This window comes from Anastrepha obliqua, unplaced genomic scaffold (assembly GCF_027943255.1).
Source record: "Anastrepha obliqua isolate idAnaObli1 unplaced genomic scaffold, idAnaObli1_1.0 ptg000009l, whole genome shotgun sequence".
Taxonomy (NCBI): Eukaryota; Metazoa; Arthropoda; class Insecta; order Diptera; family Tephritidae; genus Anastrepha; species Anastrepha obliqua.
In genome coordinates, this window is record NW_026562178.1 from 863,484 (window position 1) to 883,948 (window position 20,465).

The 20,465-nt window shown below is 37.8% G+C and overlaps 1 protein-coding gene across 1 annotated transcript; it reads left to right on the forward strand.

The window, feature by feature from the left end:
• Window positions 1–213: 213 nt before the first annotated feature.
• On the forward strand, window positions 214–615 carry LOC129251176 (putative nuclease HARBI1). The gene is made up of 2 exons (XM_054890538.1): window positions 214–380; window positions 437–615. The coding sequence occupies exons 1-2, from the start codon at window positions 335–337 to the stop codon at window positions 613–615; spliced, it is 225 nt and encodes a 74-aa protein (XP_054746513.1). The 5' UTR covers window positions 214–334.
• The last annotated feature ends 19,850 nt before the right edge of the window (window positions 616–20,465 follow it).

Consider the following 20,465-nt stretch of genomic DNA (forward strand, 5'->3'; position numbering starts at 1 on the left):
GGAAGTAAGTAGTGCAATATTAACAAAATTTAAATTTTTTACTATTTTCATTCATTGCAGTTGTTGGTGCCGTAGATGGTACTCATTTAATGCTGTTGAGGCCTATTGAGAACGAACATATGTATGTATTATATATACTATACTTCAACAGGAAAGGATGATTGTAAATATATACTTACACTAGCACTTAATCCTTTTTTCTTGGAGTTATCGTACTCTACATTTTTTATTGCAGATATGTGACCATAAATTAAGAATAAAAGCTATATGTCCACAGTACGGAGGGGCTGCGCACGATTCCTTTGTTTGGAAAGCCTCAAATGAGAGGGAGGTAATGGAGCGGCGCTATAATAATGGAGATACAAGTTCGTGGCTATTAGGTGAGTAATTAAATAGGAAAAAATTAAGTGACGGAAATAAATATGTATATTTTTAGGGGATTCTGGATACCCTCTTGAGCCATGGCTTATGACCCCGTATCGATTACGCGAAAATGAGACCGACGTAGGCAAATGTATTTTCAACGACATTCACAGTAAGGCTAGAAGCATTGTCGAAAGAAGCATTGGCGTATACAAAGGTTCCTGTATTCTGGAGAATATTATTGGACGATAGAAAGCCAAGGTACAACCCAACATTGGTTGCAAAAATTGCAAACGTGTGCACCGCTCTTCACAATGTATGCATCAATAGAAATATTCCATATCAATTCAGCAATGAAACTCTAACTCAAATACAAGAAGAACTGTTAGAATGTACCCTATTGGACATAAACAATCGATTATCAGAGAGGATAAGAAATAGAATAAAAGACCATCTTTTCCAATCAGCAATGTAAAGATTTCATTTTACTGCTGGTAAATTAAATAAAATTTCTTAAGTATAACAAAAAATTGTACTTCATTTCTCAGGTATAAGTCTTTCTTTTTATAAAAGGTAAAAAACTAAGCTTAAAGTTATTACATACATAAAGTAACTCATTATTAATTCATTTTTCGTTTTAGCAATGCGATTTCACATTTCAGTTTTTCCAAGTCTAGCTCTAAGACTTGAATCTTCATTTTTTATATTGCACTTCAGTTGCAATTTGTGTCTCCTTTAGTTGCAGTTTCCTCTTTGCGATTTCATTGCTCTCGTCGAAAAGCCTCAACACTTCACTTTGACATTTTTCTTACCTTTCAATCTCTTTTTCAATTATTTTGATTTTGGGGTCTGAATATCTTTTCGTTTTAGCAGGTTGTACCTCGTCGATTTCCACTTACTCGCGTATATTAATTTTTAGAGGCTCAGACTTACTTGATGTTTTGCCTTCGTCGTCACTCGAAGAATTATCGGCGCTCGAGATTTGGCTCAAATATTCGCAAACGAAAGTATCGTCTGCCTGAGGAGCCGCAGTAGAACAGCTGGGTCCGTCTGTATGGCAACCATATGAAGTTGTGCCTGGTACTCCCGATATATGCTCGTTTATTTTGGCTGCGGCAACTATCCGTTCCTCCATATGGTTCAATGAAACCGCATCATATGGACCACCACCCGTTTTCGTCATGCTTTTTATACGCTGGGTAAGCTTGCGATTTATGTTTTCGATTAAAACAATTTAGTTTTTTCAAAGTTTTCACTTATATTTTATTATTAAGAAAGTATGTTTAACACGACTTACTCTTACGATTCATAGCCGAAGACTGACTCGACCGATAATACATAACTCGCCCTCCACATAAATTAAATCGAGTCCCTGCGATTTATCTTAGTGTGTTTTATATAACTTACTTTAATTTATTAACTTATAACTACACAATTTCATTGTAATATACAGTAGTTAAAACTTAGGTTCAGTTAGCATTAAAATTTTGTTTAATGTTTAACTTCTATTTGCATTTTCGTTATTTGCCGTTTTTGAATATTCAACTTTTTACATTTTACAAAAGAACTTTATACTTTACATCTGCAGTATACTATAAAAATTAGCTTAGTTTACGTAAATTTACATAGTGTTTAATAAACTAAAACTTCAGTAGAATTTCTAGTAATTATTGTGGTCGCAATCACTATTTTTTTTTTTTTCATTTATGAGTAAATGTTAAAATCTTTAATAAAATTCGCATAAGCACATTTACGTTATTTTATGCGGCCTCTTGATATTTGCTGTTGTTGAAATATGGAACCCTTTCTGCTTCTGCATTCAATTTGTTGATTGCTTGTTTCTTTTTTCTGTAAGTATATTTTTTTATTTTTTCAAAATCTATATCGCTTCTATTGATAAAGTCAATCGGTTTTACATTGGTTGAACTATGGATGGAGTTGTTATAAAAGCCAATAGCCTTGATCATGATTTCTTCTAACTCTAAGGAGTTGTCTGAATTTTTCAAAATGCGTATATGCTCTAACAATGTGGAATGTAACCTTTCAATATCAGAATTTCCGGTGTGACTGTTTGGGGTGGTGAAGTGTGGAATAATATTATTTTCGCGGCAGAATAATCGTATAAGTGCATTATTGAACTCGTTGTCCATTATCAGTTTTTTAGGTACTCCCAACCAAGAAAATCTTTCTTGAAGTTTGATCTTGATTGTGACCATGTTTCTATCAGGCAATTTATGAATGGAAGCCAATTTCGTGAATCTATCAATAGTAGTTAAAAAAAAGCTCGGGAACAATAAAATACGTCGGCATCAACTATCTCGTTAGGGCTACTAGGAGTTTCTGTGTAATTGTAAAATTTTTTAAAGGTTTTCTTGCGTATTTGTTCTCGTTGCACACATCACAATTGTTAACAAATCTGTTAATAACTTTTTTCATATTTGGATAAAAGTACCTTAATTTCATCTGTTCATAATTTTCTAGCACACCCCTATGGTTCCCTTCCGTATGGACTTTTTCCACTACCTCTAAAATTTCCTCCTCTGTTTTCAAGTCTAAAGCTTTGTAACAGCATTTAATAAATTTAATGTTATTGTCATAAGAGAATAAACTTATCAGTTTTTCTTGTACCACATTGTACTCACTATCAGGCAACTCTGAATGAATTCCTGTTGTTCCTTTTTTAATATATTTCCTAAAAAGATCTGTAAGATAAATGCTATTTTGTAAGTCTCTTTCGGCTATATAGACTATTCTATATTTGTTATATAACATTTCGCTTTCGATGGGTTTGTTCCTTACTATACGAATTTGAGTGGTGTATATATTTACTAAGGACTCGGATATAAGAAAGTGTTCATTTAGGTTTTCGTATGCTGAATGCACCGTTTCTAAAGAATTTTCGAACAAAGATTTTATATCAATGTTTTCTTCGTTATCCGTAAAATAATTAATATCGTTTTGTCGGCTTAAAAAATCAGCGACGTTGTTTTCCCTACCTTTAATATATTCCACAACAAATTCGTATTCGCTTAGTAAGGTTTTCCATCTTAAAACCCGTGTGGTTGGATCTTTTAGAGAATAAAGCCATTTAAGGGGTTGATGATCCGTTTGAACAACAAATGAACGTCCGAATAAATAAGGTCTAAAATGACGCACCGCCCACACTATGGCTAGAAGCTCTTTTTCTAGCGTATGATATCGTTTTTCCGCACCATTTAGTGTACGGCTTGCAAAGCAAACTGGCTTTCCATTTTGGCTTAAAATCGCGCCTATTGCAACATTACTGGCATCGGTTGTCACAGTGAATGTTTTGGAAAAATCAGGAAATACTAGTAGAGGGGGTGAAGTCATAATAAGCTTGAGTTTGTCAAATGCTTCGATATATTGTTTATCCTTTAAGTTGATTTTTTGATCCTTTTTTAAATATTTAATTATTGGAGAAGCTATCACTGAGTAATTTTTAATAAATTTTCGGTAATAGCCCGTTAAGCCTAGAAAGGATTGAATTTCTTTAACGGTGCTTGGCAATTTTAGCTTTTGTATAGCCTGTATTTTATCCGGGTTTGGCTTGATACCTTCATGTGTGATAATATGGCCCAGAAACTCTGTATATCTAGATAAAAATTTGCACTTATCGTATTGTATTCTTAAGTTATTTGTAGATAAGCAGTTAAATATTTTTGTTAGGCTCTCAAAGTGTTCGCTAATAGAAGTAGAAAATACCAAAATATCATCCATATATATTATGCAGATTTTGTTGATGTATTCAGACAAAATTGTATTCATCATGCGCTGGAACGTAGCAGGCGCGTTTTTCAAACCAAAGGGCATGCGCGTAAACTCGTAATGCCCATTAGGTCCGGAAAAAGCAGTTTTTTCTATATCAGATTCGTCCATTAAAATTTGGTGGAATCCTTTTGCGAGGTCAATGGTTGAGAAGTATTGCGCCCGCCCAAGCTTTTCAAAAAGAGATTCAATATTTGGTATGGGAAATTTATCATCAATGGTAAGGCTATTCAATTTACGGTAATCAACTACCAAACGCCACTTCTTCACCTTATCTGTTGATTTTTTCGCAACTATCCACAACGGTGAATTATATGGAGACTTGCTAGGTCTAATTATATCATTTTTTAACATGGAATTAAGCTGAATATTTATTTCCTCATCCAACGCGTAAGGATATCGATAATTTTTTGTATATATAGGGGCATGAGGTTTGGTGATAATTTGGTGCTTAACTGCTTCTAAGGCTGGTAAATACTGACCTTCTTGAAAAAAAAATACGTTTATACTTTAATAGAAATTTTTTTAATATCCGACTTTCTTCGTCATTCAAATCTTTACTAAGTAACGGCTCTACATCAAAGTTGCTTTTATCCAAACATAAGTTGTCTGGATATGTGTCTGTTTGAGAACAATATGCATAAAATTCATCGTTAACAGGAAGGTAATTTGAGCTATTATTGTTAAAAAATGGAATTATTTTATCGCCTATATTTATTACTTTTTGTGGAAAATCGATCAGCATTTTTAAGGGGACAAGAACATTTAATCCTAATATACATTGGAAAGGTTTATTTTTTAGGTTTACGAGCTTCATGGACATTGTTTCTTTCTCTCTTTCGAGTTCCGCTGGAATATTTACTATGACCTCTTCTGATATGACTTCAGAGGCAAAAAGTGTTTTTATCAGAATAGGGGTTTTCAATGTTCTACGACTATGAAAATTCTTAAAGGTTTTGAAATCCCCTAACGTTGTAGCTGATCCACTGTCGACTAAGCACCTTACTTTTGTGCCTTCGATAGTCAAATCTATCAGGGGTAAGTCGGTCGGTGAGGAGAAATCTGAAAATTTTCTAAATTATCTACTTCCATTGGAACAACGGGTTGCTGCCGATTATGCCCTGTGCTGTTAGGAAATCTACCAGAGTAATTTCTTAAATTTGGTTCACCTCTCCAATAGCCACTATTTCTACCGTAGTTGACATTGCTATTAAAATTTCCGGATTGATTATTTTCAAAATTTGTATTGTATCTGCTCGAATTTTTATAATTCGGATTATATTCAAAATTTGTATTTTTGTTGCGGAAATCTCCTGAATTTTGTTTACCAAGATTGTTAGTGGTTTGGTTTTTATGGTTCAACCGATTGAAATTGGAATGAAAATCATGATTGCTCTTAACATTTTTCTCATAAGTGTCAACCTTCAGGCTGCCGCGACCTATATTAATGTCTTTCAACAAGTTATTTTGTAAATAATATGTGAAGGCATTTTCCATATTGTTTATATTATTTTGCAACAACAAAGTTTTTACATGAAATGGCAAGAATTGTAAATAAACTTCAAAAATTAATTTTGTATTATTTTGTGGGGTGTACAAAACCTCAATACCCCGTTCTAAAATATATTTCGTATTCATTTGCTGTAAAATAGATCCTAGTTTATAATGTAAATTTTCAATATTTGAAGCCCTAACATTCATAGCTTCGTTTCTTAAATTTAAATATGTGGACTTAACACCAAATTCCTCTTTTAATCTATTCAATATAACATCGAAACTCGGCTCGTTGAGCTGCTGTGTAACGTACAACGCCCGTCCCCTCAACCTGTTACACAAGACATTTGATATGATGTGCTTCTATTCCTCAGCTGTCAACGACAAAATTGTGGAAACGTCTCGCAAGTAGTGTGTTATGGTGTACTCACTTTGACCATCGAAAAAAGGAATACTCCGTGCCTCCCTCAACGCCTCTGCTAATGTCAGTGCCATCCTGTGTTATTTCTTTGTGTATAGTTTATGTTTTCGTTCGTCTCTCTTTAAATTTTATTTTTGTTGTCTTTTAATTCTCATTCGAGGTTGATCGCACTCGTTTACATCTATTATGCACATACACATATAATCACTCAACATGTGTCCAGAATTTCGCGAGATGGCTTTGTTTAGCAACAATTGTTCGTTGGCAACAATGTGTACAAGCTTCGTGTCCGTTAGTATTTCCTTGACCTAGCGGGTCATGACTTTTCGTTTTGAAGTCAAGTGCACTTTTAAACGATTTTCTAGTTGTTGTAATATAGAAACACTTGAGTGATTTGCGGTATTTTTTTTTTTTTTGTTTTCCTTTTCCCTCTTTTTTTTTTTTCAACTGTTATTTGGCTAAGCTTTTTCAAGTAGTACAGCGCTCAACATTCAATATCTTCTTTCAGTTCACTTCAATTTCACTTTTAGTTTTCAATTTTCATTTCTTTTTAACAAGATTGAAATTTAAGTGTTAACACCTTTCAAATTGTATTTCCTTGTCACTCGTATTAATTTGACCCCCCATGAGATCTCAAATCCCATTTACTACAATTTTCTGTAAAATTATCTTTATGTATGTGTGTATTTCAGAATTTTCGTCAAGTCACGTATAGCTTCCAGTTTATTATTGAAACTTCAAAATTTCACACTTTCAAATTTCGATTCGACTTTAGTTTTCATATGTAATTATATTAATATTTATTATTGAATATTTTATTAAAATTTAGTCATATTTTTTTTTTTTCTTAATTATGCACACTATTCGTAATTGTTTTTTTTTTTTTTTTTTTCAACGTTTGCTTGTACGCATTTGATTTATTGATTTTTTATTTTTATTTTAATTTTTATTTATTTTTCCTTTCAATACATCTCGAAGAGCAGATATTAAATTTTTGTTTTTTAATAAATTTGTGTTTTTGTTTTGTTGTTTTTTATCCTCGTCGCCATTTATGTTTTCGATTAAAACAATTTAGTTTTTTCAAAGTTTTCACTTATATTTTATTATTAAGAAAGTATGTTTAACACGACTTACTCTTACGATTCATAGCCGAAGACTGACTCGACCGATAATACATAACTTGCGTTTTGCATTGTATTTGTAGTCAGTTCATACCTAGGGGTATTACAAGAATTTATTACCAGAAATGAAAATGTTTAAAAGTAATGGTAAGTGTTAATACAAACTTTCTGTCATGCTTTTGTTGGCTTCATGGGAGGTGCGTTACTGTTTAACAATTCTATTAGCTTATCTATTAGCTGGCCCTTTCTTTTTCGAACGGCCATTAGCTGCACTCTGTAAGCTATTTTTAGCTAATGAATCGTGCTTTTCAATATATTCCACCATTATCTTTAGTTGAGCAGCGTTTGTTTGTTGAGACCTATGCAAACAACTATATAAAACTTAAAATTAAAAAAACAATTTAAATTTTTAGCTTGCATTTTGAAGAAATAAACAGCTGAGAAAATGAAAACGAGAGCAAAGGTGGTGTCGAGTTGTATCTATCGAACGTTCGATATAACGCTACGACAGTTTTTGTTAGAGAAAGCAAAAACGATACTTCGACTTTCGTTTTTGCTCGATATCGAATTACAGAAAGCCACCCCTGTTCTACGTCTCCCAATCTCTCGTTGCAGGTTCGCCTTAAGTTTCACTAATGTAGCATCGAATTTGCAGGGCAGGTCATTGGCAATAGACTCAAAGTCCATTTCCTCCAAACTGGTGTGAGCGGCGGTGAATGTTTCTTTCAAATCTCTCACTGATTCCATGATTGCTGTCAAGCCGTACTCATCCACGCCTTGTAGCATTTCGGTGTTCATCTCTGCTGCTGTATGCTCAAGTCGATTAACGACTGACATTGTTTTCAGCTTTAAAAACGATACGCGATCTGAAGACGGTTGCCCACTCGTTGGTGCAGTATTTGGGGAATCGTCTTTAATGAAGGTACCATTACCTGGACTGAGCGACATGTTGAACGTTGGACTTTAAAAATTAACTGACCGGTTATATCGATAGCGCACGAATCTATGTACACGGAAACCGTTGAAAAAGTAAGTAAATAGAAAACGGTGCAAGTTAATTTTTAGCCGTAAATATAGGTTGCGGTTTTAACTGCTTTGTTTTACAAGTCCCGCACAAAGGTAACAAAGGGTTTTATTTATTGGGTAGGTATTAGAAACGACTACGCGACAATAATTAACTACCGTAACAAGATATTTTCGAAGGGTTAACAAATATTATTATATTGAATAATAATTTCTATTTTACACAAGTAGAACACACGAATGTCACGTCGGGGTCACCAAAATGTTGGGCCACCAAGCTTTTTTGGCAGCTATTAATTTTCAAATAAATTAAACACTTTTATTTTCAAACCACTTTATAATTTATTTTTCACAGAGTTAGAATTTTACGCGTTCGTGTGTTTGTTATTCCCTTTTACAATTGTTGAAGTTCACCGGTCTCAGCTGATGTCGAGATTCAAGTCTCGAAATATTTGCTTAGCACAGCTTATACGAGTATATAATATTATATATGTACATAAGAATGTACGTCGATATGAACGTTAGAAAATTACTAATATGGGATAATGTGTATTAATATAATTCAATTACAAGTACAAGAATTAGGGTGACCATATGTAACGAGTAAAAAATATTACAATGTTATAAATTAGACTATAATACCAAATTATTAAATAAAAACTATACAATTAACCCTATACTTAAATTATGTCCTGTAAATTAGGTGCTGCTCCCAACATCCTCCCCTCCATTGAAAGTTCAGGGCTTTCAACTGATTCCTTAATCGAAAGGAGGCACAATTTAGTAACAGCTCGACGTGTAAGGTCAGTGAATGTACGTAGAACAGCTACTCGTGCAACACCGTCCTCACCACTAATGACTTCGATGACGTGAACTGCATTCGAATTGCCGCAAGTGATGACTGTGGACCTGCGTGGCAATTCTTTCTATGAAAATCCATGATTATGGCTGAGGTTAATGGGTGATCTTTCCGAAGGATGATCGGATGCCGCGCTTCGAAACTAAGGGTTGAATTTCTTAGGCGACCACCAACTCGAATTAAACCAAAATCATCCAGAAACGGCGATAGAGAAGAAATACTACTCGACGAATGTACGCATCGATTTTCTTTCAAGGCAATGTATTCTGGCCAAAGCTGAGCTCTTTGAACAATGCGAATTAGCAGTTGAGTTCCAAGATATATATTTTCGGATGTAAGATAGGATGATTTTAACGATCTTGCAGTGGTGGTGAACTTGTGTACGTATCCAAAAATGCGTTGCAGCATGGTAAAAGAGTTGAAGTACTTAAAGGGAAGCGAGATGTCGATTCGATTATTCATGGATACCAGAACCTTTTGACGAATTTCCGGGAGTTTAGTTTGAGGCAGAATAGACTTCGGCCAATTACACTCTTCTTCTTGCAGGAACGGGGGTCCATGCTTCCACAAATTTGATTGTGAGAGTTCTCGGGGAGCGGCTCTCCTAGATAAGAAGTCAGCAGGATTCAAAGATGTGGGGACTTAACGCCACTGCACACCTTCTGTAAGTTGTTGTATGGCACATACTCGGTTGGCGACAAATACGTTAAATTTTGACGGTTCTTCTTGTAACCAGGATAATACTACAGATGAATCCGACCAGCAATAACAACGACTCGCGAAAAGCTTCAGTTTTGATATTTCATTAATTAATTGTGCGAGTAAGGCGGCGGCACAAAGCTCCAGTTTAGGTACGGGGGGCATCTTCAAAGGGGTTTAGCGTCTTCAAAGGGGCAACACGAGCCTTTGAACAAAGAAGATGAACTTGAGCGTTGTCATCTCTGGCTGAACGCGCATAAACACAAACACCGAATGCTTCGAGACTTTTTTTTTTTTTTTTTTTTTTTTTTTTTTTTTTTTTTTTTTTTTTATCTCCCCTTTATTTATTACAGTCTGTTATATATTAACAATATGTAATTTTTGTACAATTAGGGTCAATGTAAGAAGAATCTGTTATTATTATTATTGTTTTTTGTGATTACACTGTAAATCTTATAGTTAGATCAGTCGGTGTGTGTCGCTTTAATCTTAGTTTGATATTTTCTGCCGGTGCTATTTTACGCATTTCTTCGTTTTGGTGGACTGACAGTCGCTGTATATGCTTAGTGCTACATTTTGTGATTGTTTCTTGGATAGTGTCTACGTTTAAGTCACGATGTATGGCTTCATTGGAAATAAACCAACCAGCATTTGTTATATTTCGTAATATTTTGGATTGTGTTCGCTGTATGAGCTGAATATTTGTGTTTTTAGCCGTTCCCCATACTTCTATTCCGTATTTCCAGATAGGAGTAATAATTGTTTTGTATATAGTCACCTTATTATATAGTGATAGTTTTGATGCTCGTCCGATTAGCCAACTTAATTGCCGGTACTTATTTTTGATTTGATTTCTTTTGTTAATGATATGCTGCTTCCATGTTAGTTTTTCGTCAATAGTTATTCCAAGATATTTTGCTGCTGGGCAGATTTTTATTTTGTTGTTTTTTAAGGTTAGATTATATTTTGATGTCTTTTTGTTTGTATATATAACTTGTATAGTTTTGTCTTTATTAACTTCTATACCCCATTCGTCAAACCAATTTACTGTATTGTTTATTAATTTTTGAAGTGTAGAGGTCGCCAGTTTTTCGTCATTGTTTGATACCATTAATACAGTATCATCCGCGAACGTTGCTATCATTGTATTATCTGTTGTCGGAGTTGGCACATCTGCGGTGTATATTAGATACAAGAGAGGACCTAATACACTGCCTTGCGGTACTCCAGCTGTCATTGGTAGAATATCGGGATATTCGTCTTCATATCTTATATAAAATTTTCGATCAGTTATGTAGCTCTTCAAAAGTTCAAAGTAGTTTTGTGGAAAGATTCGTTTGAGCTTATGCAAAAGTCCTTTATGCCAAACTTTATCAAAAGCTTTAGCAATGTCTAGGTATACAGCTACACAATATTTTTTGTCATTCATATCGTTAAGTATTTTGTTAGTAACCCTGTGGATTTGTTGGACTGTTGAGTGTTGCCGTCTAAATCCGAATTGATGGCTTGGTATCACTTTTTTTGCTGTCAAAATTGGTTCTAGTCGGTCGAACAATATTTTTTCAAACACTTTTGAAAGAATTGGCAATAGGCTGATGGGTCGATATGAGTCAGTTTTGGTGGCATCTTTTCCTGGTTTGGGTACGGCGGTAATTTGAGCAATTTTCCATAGTCGTGAGAAGTATTTAGTCTTTAACATGCAATTGAATATATTTCTTATGAATTGCAATGCTATTTCAGGTAACTCTTTTAAATTTTTTCCATTTATTAAATCATATCCTGCAGCTTTTTTATCGCTTAGCTGTCTTATTTGATTTTTAATTTCGCTTATGGTGGTCTTTCTTGTTTTGATTTGCGGAACGTTTATTATGTTATCAGATTTAATGTTATTGTTTTGATTATCCATTTCGCTTGTAAATGTGTCTAAGAAGTGTCTGGCTAGGGTGTCGGCTTTTTCTTTGCTTGTTTTTGCCCATGTGCCGGCTTCTGTTTTGATGGGAGGTTTATGTATTACAGCGCCATTAATGTGCTTTGTTGTTTTCCATAAGGAGTAATTTGTAGATGCTGCTGTTCCCAGGTTTGCCATATAATCTCGAAGTTTACTCTCCTTGAGTTTTGTAAGTAATGCTTTTAGCTCATTTGTCGCTTTATTAAGTTTGGTTTTATCTGCTGGATGTCTAGTGGTTTGCCATGTTTTGCGGAGTTTTCTTTTTTCGCCGATTTTCTCTTTAACGTAAGTTGGGATATTTTCTTTATTTGTCATTTTCGGTGTGGGTGTAGAGGAAACAACTGCTTGTATTACGCTATCATTGAAATATACAATAGCGGAGTCAATTTCATCTTGAGTTTTTAGTGATATATTTATTTTAAGTTTTTGCTCTAATATTTGGCAAGCATTAGTCCAATTCGTTCTATAATTATATAGGCCCAGAGATTGTTTTATTTCAATAGGTCCAAGTAAGGTCATAATTAATGGTGAATGGTCTGAAGATAGCTCTAAACATGATTTTATTGTCAGATTTTCATATGGCATATTTTTAATTATGCAAAAGTCAATTAAGTCCGGTTGTTTTTTCGTATCTGTTGGCCAGTAGGTTGGCTCACCTGCGCTAATAAACCGACTATTATTTTTTCTATATTAATTTTTTTCTATTTTTTTTCTCGAGACTAGCATCGCAAAATGCATGTAGTTCATGAGTGGCTCCAGGCTGAAATATGTAACGCGGAAATGATAAATACTGCACATCTGTGAATTCTTTGCAAAAGGCCGAAAAATCTGCGTCCAGTGAGAGCGGGAAACTCTCGTCCCATTCGAGCCTGTCCAAATTCGCTGTAACAGAATTTTCGCCCTAGTCAGGGTGGAGCCGATTAAACCTAGCGGGTCGTAACAGCGAGCTATTGTTGATAGTGCATACCGTTTAGAATTTCTGGTGCCTCCAACGTGTCGCGGTAAGGAAAACAACAAATTATCTTTAAAGGAATCCCATGCGAGTCCCAACGTTTTCGTAATATTGCTACCGTCATCGAATTTAAGGAAGATTTCCCTGTATCAGAAATGTGATGAAGAACGTCTGGGTTGTTGGAGCACCATTTCGAGAGATGAAAATTTCCACGGTCTAGGAAACTGGTGGTTTGATGCATCATCTCGCGTAAAAATCACGTTTGACAATTTGTGAACCCAAGGGGTAAGACAAGGACTCATCGGAGGCTAGTTGATGCATTGCTCTTATAGCTAGGAATGCTGCGGGCTTCGTTCCATACGTGACCGTGTCCAGCTTGTATACCTTGATGTCTGATTCGGGGGAGTCCCGCCACAAAATGCACTGCAACATGTTGTCGGGTGCAGAGACGCGAACGCAATGATACATCTTGCAAATGTCTCCAGTAAGTGCAACGAGAAACGTACGAAAGCGAATAAAAATATCAAAAAGTTTGGGTTGTATGGTCGGCCCCGTAATTGGAATCTCGTTTAATGAAAGGCCCTGAGCTTTGTTGTGGAGCTATATTCCTTGACGACGCAGTGATGTGGTAAAAAATATTTGCATTCATGGGCCTCAGCGCTGCTGACCAGTGACATGTGATATATATATAATTGGCGCGTACACCCTTTTTTGGGTGTTTGGCCGAGCTCCTCCTCCTTTTTGTGGTGTGCGTTGTTGATGTTGTTCCACAAATGGAGGGACCTACAGTTTCAAGCCGACTCCGAACGGCAGATTTTTTATGAGGAGCTCATTCATGGCAGAAATACACTCGGAGGTTTGCCATTGCCTGCCGAGGCGCGACCGCTATTAGAAAAATGTTTTTATTAATTTTGCTTTCACCGAGATTCGAACCAACGTTCTCTCTGTGAATTCCGAATGGTAATCACGCACCAACCCATTCGGCTACGGCGGCCGCCCAAGGTACTCCTTTAAAAATGCCGAGTACTTTAGCTTTAAATCGATATTGTTAGTTAGTTGTTAGCTCTGAAATCGTCGCTTTGCTTGTGTGTATGATTCGCCTAATGATTCTGTGCCGAGTTTCAGAGGTAAGCGAACCGAGTACTCGCCTGAAGGTAAACGCGAAACGTTTTGCTGAAAATGCGCCTCGCAGTCGAGCTCCTCCCTTGTTATTTTAGTGATTGGCTCAAAAACGTGATCTACTTCCCAGAAGCGACGTACCAAATCGTCTAGTCGATGTCTCTCGAAGACTTTTGATCGGCCACAAATGAAGAAAGCTAAGAAGTCTGTTGACCACCACCTGATATCACCCAACCGAGAAGAGTTTTTTGAAGAACTGGAAATCCGGGCGCCAACTGTATCTGTCCAACGCAGAGAAGTTCGAAAAATAGTCCTGCTCCGATAAGCAAGTCAATACGCTGAGGTATGTTAAAATTGGGATCAGCTAGTTGGATGTTCGAAGGGACATTCCAGTCCGCGATGCTCACTGAAAAACCAGGCTGATTGTCAGTGTTTGTTTGAACAACGACGGAAGTGATGTGCGTTGAGAAATCTGAAATCCGCGACTTCAGTACAACATCGACCGAATATCCTTCAGTTGACAGGTTGGCATCGCCGATGCCCGAAACTGCAACCGAATATTTGGTCCTACGAAATTGTAATTGATTAGTAAAACGATTTGTAATAAAGTGAAGCTGGGAACTCGAATGTAAAAGCGCCCGACATGGCACGAAAGTACCAGCACGATTTTTGATAAAAATTACTGCAGTGGTTTGAGGCACAGCATCAGATGAAGATCTCGAAGTGAGGGCATGGCCAGGGACAGATGATGTTGCAGCTGATATGGAAGTAGAAGCAGAAGATGTGCGGTCAAAATGCAAAAGCGTATGGTGTTTCAGTTAACAAGCTCTACAGCATCCAGATTTGAAATCTCTCATCTGATGACCACCATTTAGACAATTAAGGCAAAGCGAGAGCTTCTTGACTTCTTTTTGGCGAAGGTGATCAGAGCACCGACAAAACGCGCAACCACCTACTGAGGCATTCGAAACGACAAATGATTTTCTTTTATTTGTACTTACAGTTTTACCGTTTCTGTCAACTTGATCCGTTTGGGTTTGTATGGCATGCTCCACAGCTAACTGATCACACGACGGCAGTTCGTTGCTAGATGAATTTTCTTCCCACTTGGATTGAGTAGCCTTGTCCAACTTCTGGATTAGTAGTTCAACTATAATGCAGTCAGCGATTTGTTCTTGTGACCCAAGCGACTGCAACGCGTGTATGTGTGATGTAACCTTGTCCGTCAACTTCCGCAGCTTGCTTGCGGATGCATCTGCCCTGTCCAGCCCAAAGATCTGTCTGATGTGTGCCTGAAATATAATCCGCTTGTTATCAAAACGTTTTTTGAGTAAATCTAACACGTTTTTATAATTAGTTTCATTTATCTCCAGGGATTGGATAGTATCCAAAGCAGCACCACTCAAGCAGGAACGCAGGTATTGCAGCTTATCGCTTTGCGTTAGGTCGCCATCGTTGTCAATGACGGAGGTGAACATCGAGAAGAAGTTGCTCCACTCGGTGTACGCGCCACTAAATTTGGGTAGCATTAGCAAAGTCAAGCGAGAACGATTGGCATTCACGATGATCGACTGCGAGTCACCAGTGTTCGCCCTAAATGTCGAGCAGTGCTGACTTGGGGTGACTTTCTGTAATTCGATAGTCGACACTCGTTTGCTCGACACTTTAATTCGATATCGAATGCGCGACGATCCCATTTTGTTTCCCGTATTTCGATATTTGTACTATCGTTTTCATATTTTCGGAAGTGTTTGAAAAGTGGTTTATAGTTGTCAAAAAGTGCATGAAAGCAATAAAAATTAAAAGTATATATGTACAATTGGCGTTAGTTTTTAATTTTGGAAGATTTTAATGAAGAAAACTCTTCAATAAATAGAAGGAGAATACGCGATACGTCGAGTCCAATGGAATTTCCCGATTTATAGTAAGATTAATACAAATTTCATTAAGTAAATATCAAAGTATTTCTTTTTCACAGCTTCCAAACAAAATACCGACTGATCAAGGAGGTTTTTATGTACGTTCTTTGTGAAATAAACCTTAAAGAAAGACTTGGGAGTACATATATACCTCCAATTTTGAGGCTAGCTGCAACGCTGGAGATATTAGCAGATGGCGGTTAACAGTGGCAAACTGGCGGCGCACACACAGTAGCAATGGGGCACAGTACTCTGTCGAAGATATTTCGCAGCACATTATCGTCGATGGAAGAAACTCTATGCAACCAATGGATATCTTTCGAAAAAAACTTCCAGCCTTGCGAAGAGTGGAAAATATAACTTTCCGGGAAGTAAGTAGTGCAATATTAACAAAATTTAAATTTTTTACTATTTTCATTCATTGCAGTTGTTGGTGCCGTAGATGGTACTCATTTAATGCTGTTGAGGCCTATTGAGAACGAACATATGTATGTATTATATATACTTCAACAGGAAAGGATGATTTTAGGTCCCTCAATTCGTTTATAGCGCCTACGAAATTGGTTGCGTTGTCTGACCAAATACAGCTTGGCATGCCGCGTGTTGCCGTAAATCGCTTGAGAGCTTCCAAGAAAGCAACTGTTGAAAGGTCCCTCACTAGCTCCATCCACACTGCCTTGGTTGCGAAACAGTCGAAGACGCTGATATAACATTTCTGGGGTGACTTATTGCGGGTTTCGGGTTTGAAATAAAATGGATAGCAGTAGTCCACTCCTGTGACGATGAAGGCTCGTGAGGCCTGAATGCGCTCCTTAGGCAAATCTGCCATGATGTGCTCAAAAAGTTTTGGTTTTGACCTGCAGCATATAACACATTTTTGTAGGGTTCGCGCAGTAGTTTTCCCACCACCGATAGGCCAGAACTGCATTCGAATTGCCGCAAGTGATGACTGTGGACCTGCGTGGCAATTCTTTCTATGAAAATCCATGATTATGGCTGAGGTTAATGGGTGATCTTTCGGAAGGATGATCGGATGCCGCGCTTCGAAACTAAGGGTTGAATTTCTTAGGCGACCACCAACTCGAACTAAACCAAAATCATCCAGAAACGGCGATAGAGAAGAAATGCTACTCGACGAATGTACGCATCGATTTTCTTTCAAGGCAATGTATTCTGGCCAACGCGGAGCTCTTTGAACAATGCGAATTAGCAGTTGAGTTCCAAGATGTATATTTTCGGATGTAAGATGTGATGGTTTTAACGATCTTGCAGTTGTGATGAACTTGTGTACGTATCCAAAAATGCGTTGCAGCATGGTAAAGGAGTTGATGAACTTAAAGGGAAGCGAGATGTCGATTCGATTATTCATGGATACCAGAACCTTTTGACGAATTTCCGGGAGTTTAGTTTGAGGCAGAATAGACTTCGGCCAATTACACTCTTCTTCTTGCAGGAACGGGGGTCCATGCTTCCTCAAATTTGATTGTGAGAGTTCTCGGGGAGTGGCTCCCCTAGATAAGAAGTCAGCAGGATTCAAAGAGGTGGGGACGTAACGCCACTGCATACCTTCTGTAAGTTGTTGGATGGCACATACTCGGTTGGCGACAAATACGTTAAATTTTGACGGTTCTTCTTGTAACCAGGATGATACTACAGATGAATCCGACCAGCAATAATAACGACTCACGAAAAGCTTCAGTTTTGATATTTCATTAATTAATTGTGCGAGTAAGGCGGCGGCACAAGGCTCCAGTTTAGGTACGGTAAGCGTCTTCAAAGGGGCAACACGAGCCTTTGAACAAAGAAGATGAACTTGAGCGTTGTCATCTCTGACTGAACGCACATAAACACAAACACCGAATGCTTCGAGACTAGCATCGCAAAATGCATGTAGTTCATGAGTGGCTCCAGGCTGAAATATGTAACGCGGAAATGATAAATACTGCACATCTGTGAATTCTTTGCAAAAGGCCGAAAAATCTGCGTCCAGTGAGAGCGGGAAACTCTCGTCCCATTCGAGCCTGTCTCTCCACATTCGCTGTAACAGAATTTTCGCCCTAGTCAGGGTGGGGCCGATTAAACCTAGCGGGTCGTAACAGCGAGCTATTGTTAGAATTTCTGATGCCTCCAAGGTGTCGCGCTAAGGAAAACAACAAATTATCTTTAAAGGGATCCCATGCGAGTCCCAACGTTTTCGTAATATTGCTACCGTCATCGAATTTAAGGAAGATTTCCCTGTATCAGAAATGTGATGAAGAACGTCTGGGTTGTTGGAGCACCATTTCGAGAGATGAAAATTTCCACGGGAAAGGAGACTGGTGGTTTGATGCATCATCTCGCGTACTTCTTCTTCTGAATTTCCTCCGGAGATCAGGTCATCTACGTAAAAATCACGTTTGACAATTTGTGAACCCAAGTGGTAAGACGAAGACTCATCGAAGGCTAGTTGATGCATTGCTCTTATAGCTAGGAATGCTGCGGGCTTCGTTCCATACGTGACCGTATACAGCTTGTAAGCCTTGATGTCTGATTCGGGGGAGTCCCGCCACAAAATGCACTGCAACATATTGTCGGGTGCAGAGACGCGAACGCAATGATACATCTTGCAAATGTCTCCAGTAAGTGCAACGGGAAGCGTACCATTAGAATCTCGTTTAATGAAAGGCCCGAAGTTGTGACAGCAGAACCATCAAAAATGACCCTCAGCTTTGTTGTGGAGCTATCTTCCTTGTCGACGCAGTGATGTGGTAAAAACAGTTTCAAGCCGACTCCGAACGGCAGATTTTTTATGAGGAAGTTTTTCATGGCAGAAATACACTCGGAGGTTTGCCATTGCCTGCCGAGGCGCGACCGCTATTAGAAAAATGTTTTTATTAATTTTGCTTTCACCGAGATTCGAACCAACGTTCTCTCTGTGAATTCCGAATGGTAATCACGCACCAACCCATTCGGCTACGGCGGCCGCCCAAGGTACTCCTTTATAAATGCCGAGTACTTTAGCTTTAAATCGATATTGTTAGTTAACTTCCGCTCAAGGCTCTGAAATCGTCGCTTTGCTTGTGTGTATGTTTCAAAGGTAAGCGAACCGAGTACTCGCCTGAAGGTAAACGCGAAACATTTTGCTGAAAATGCGCCTCGCAGTCGAGCTCCTCCCTTGTTATTTTAGTGATTGGCTCAAAAACGTGATCTACTTCCCAGAAGCGACGTACCAAATCGTCTAGTCGGTTATCAGAGTCGATGTCTCTCGAAGACCTTTGATTGGCCACAAATGAAGAAAGCTAAGAAGTCTGTTGACCACCACCTGATATCACCCAACCGAGAAGAGTTTTTTGAAGAACTGGAAATCCGGGCGCCAACTGTATCTGTCCAACGCAGAGAAGTTCGAAAAATAGTCCTGCTCCGATAAGCAAGTCAATACGCTGAGGTATGTTAAAATTGGGATCAGCTAGTTGGATGTTCGAAGGGACATTACAGTCCGCGATGCTCACTGAAAAACCAGGCTGATTGTCAGTGTTTGTTTGAACAACGACGGAAGTGATGTGCGTTGAGAAATCTGAAATCCGCGACTTCAGTACAACATCGACCGAATATCCTTCAGTTGACAGGTTGGCATCGCCGATGCCCGAAACTGCAACCGAATATTTGGTCCTACGAAGTTGTAATTGATTAGTAAAACGATTTGTAATAAAGTGAAGCTGGGAACCCGAATCTAAAAGCGCCCGACATGGCACGAAAGTACCAGCACGATTTTTGATAAAAATTACTGCAGTCGATCGATTTTCTTTTATTTGTACTTACAGTTTTACCGTTTCTGTCAACTTGATTCGTTTGGGTTTGTATGGCATGCTCCACATTTTCGAGGGTACGACACCGCTTTTCCAAAAATACAGCTAACTGATCACACGACGGCAGTTCGTTGCTAGATGAATTTTCTTCCCACTTGGATTGAGTAGCCTTGTCCAACTTCTGGATTAGTAGTTCAACTATAATGCAGTCAGCGATTTGTTCTTGTGACCCAAGCGACTGCAACGCGCGTATGTGTGATGTAACCTTGCCCGTCAACTTCCGCAGCTTGCTTGCGGATGCATCTGCCTTGTCCAGCCCAAAGATCTGTCTGATGTGTGCCTGAAATATAATTCGCTTGTTATCAAAACGTTTTTTGAGTAAATCTAACACATTTTTATAGTTAGTTTCATTTATCTCCAGAGATTGGATAGTATCCAAAGCAGCACCACTCAAGCAGGAACGTAGGTATTGCAGCTTATCGCTTTGCGTTAGGTCGCCATCGTTGTCAATGACGGAGGTGAACATCGAGAAGAAGTTGCTCCACTCGGTGTAAGCGCCACTAAATTTGGGTAGCATTAGCAAAGTCAAGCGAGAACGATTGGCATTCACGATGATCGACTGCGAGTCACCAGTGTTCGCTCTAAATGTCGAGCAGTGCTGACTTGGGGTGACTTTCTGTAGCTCCGTGATAAATTCTGTTGAGGCAGTCTTTAGTAGCTCATAAGGTATTCTGTCTTCTCCAGGTGCTTTATTGGTTTTAGCATTTTTAATTACGTGTTGGACTTCGATTACTTGTTGATTTGTTTATATAAATAGTACATAATAAGACTAAGGTCTTTTAATAGTACTTCAACAATATTATAAGCAACTGGAATATTTTTATCATACAAGTTTCTTAATCTAAATTTTACACCAGTTCATTTACGAATTAATCCAATATATTTAACTAAACTATAATTATAAGAAGAAAAGAAG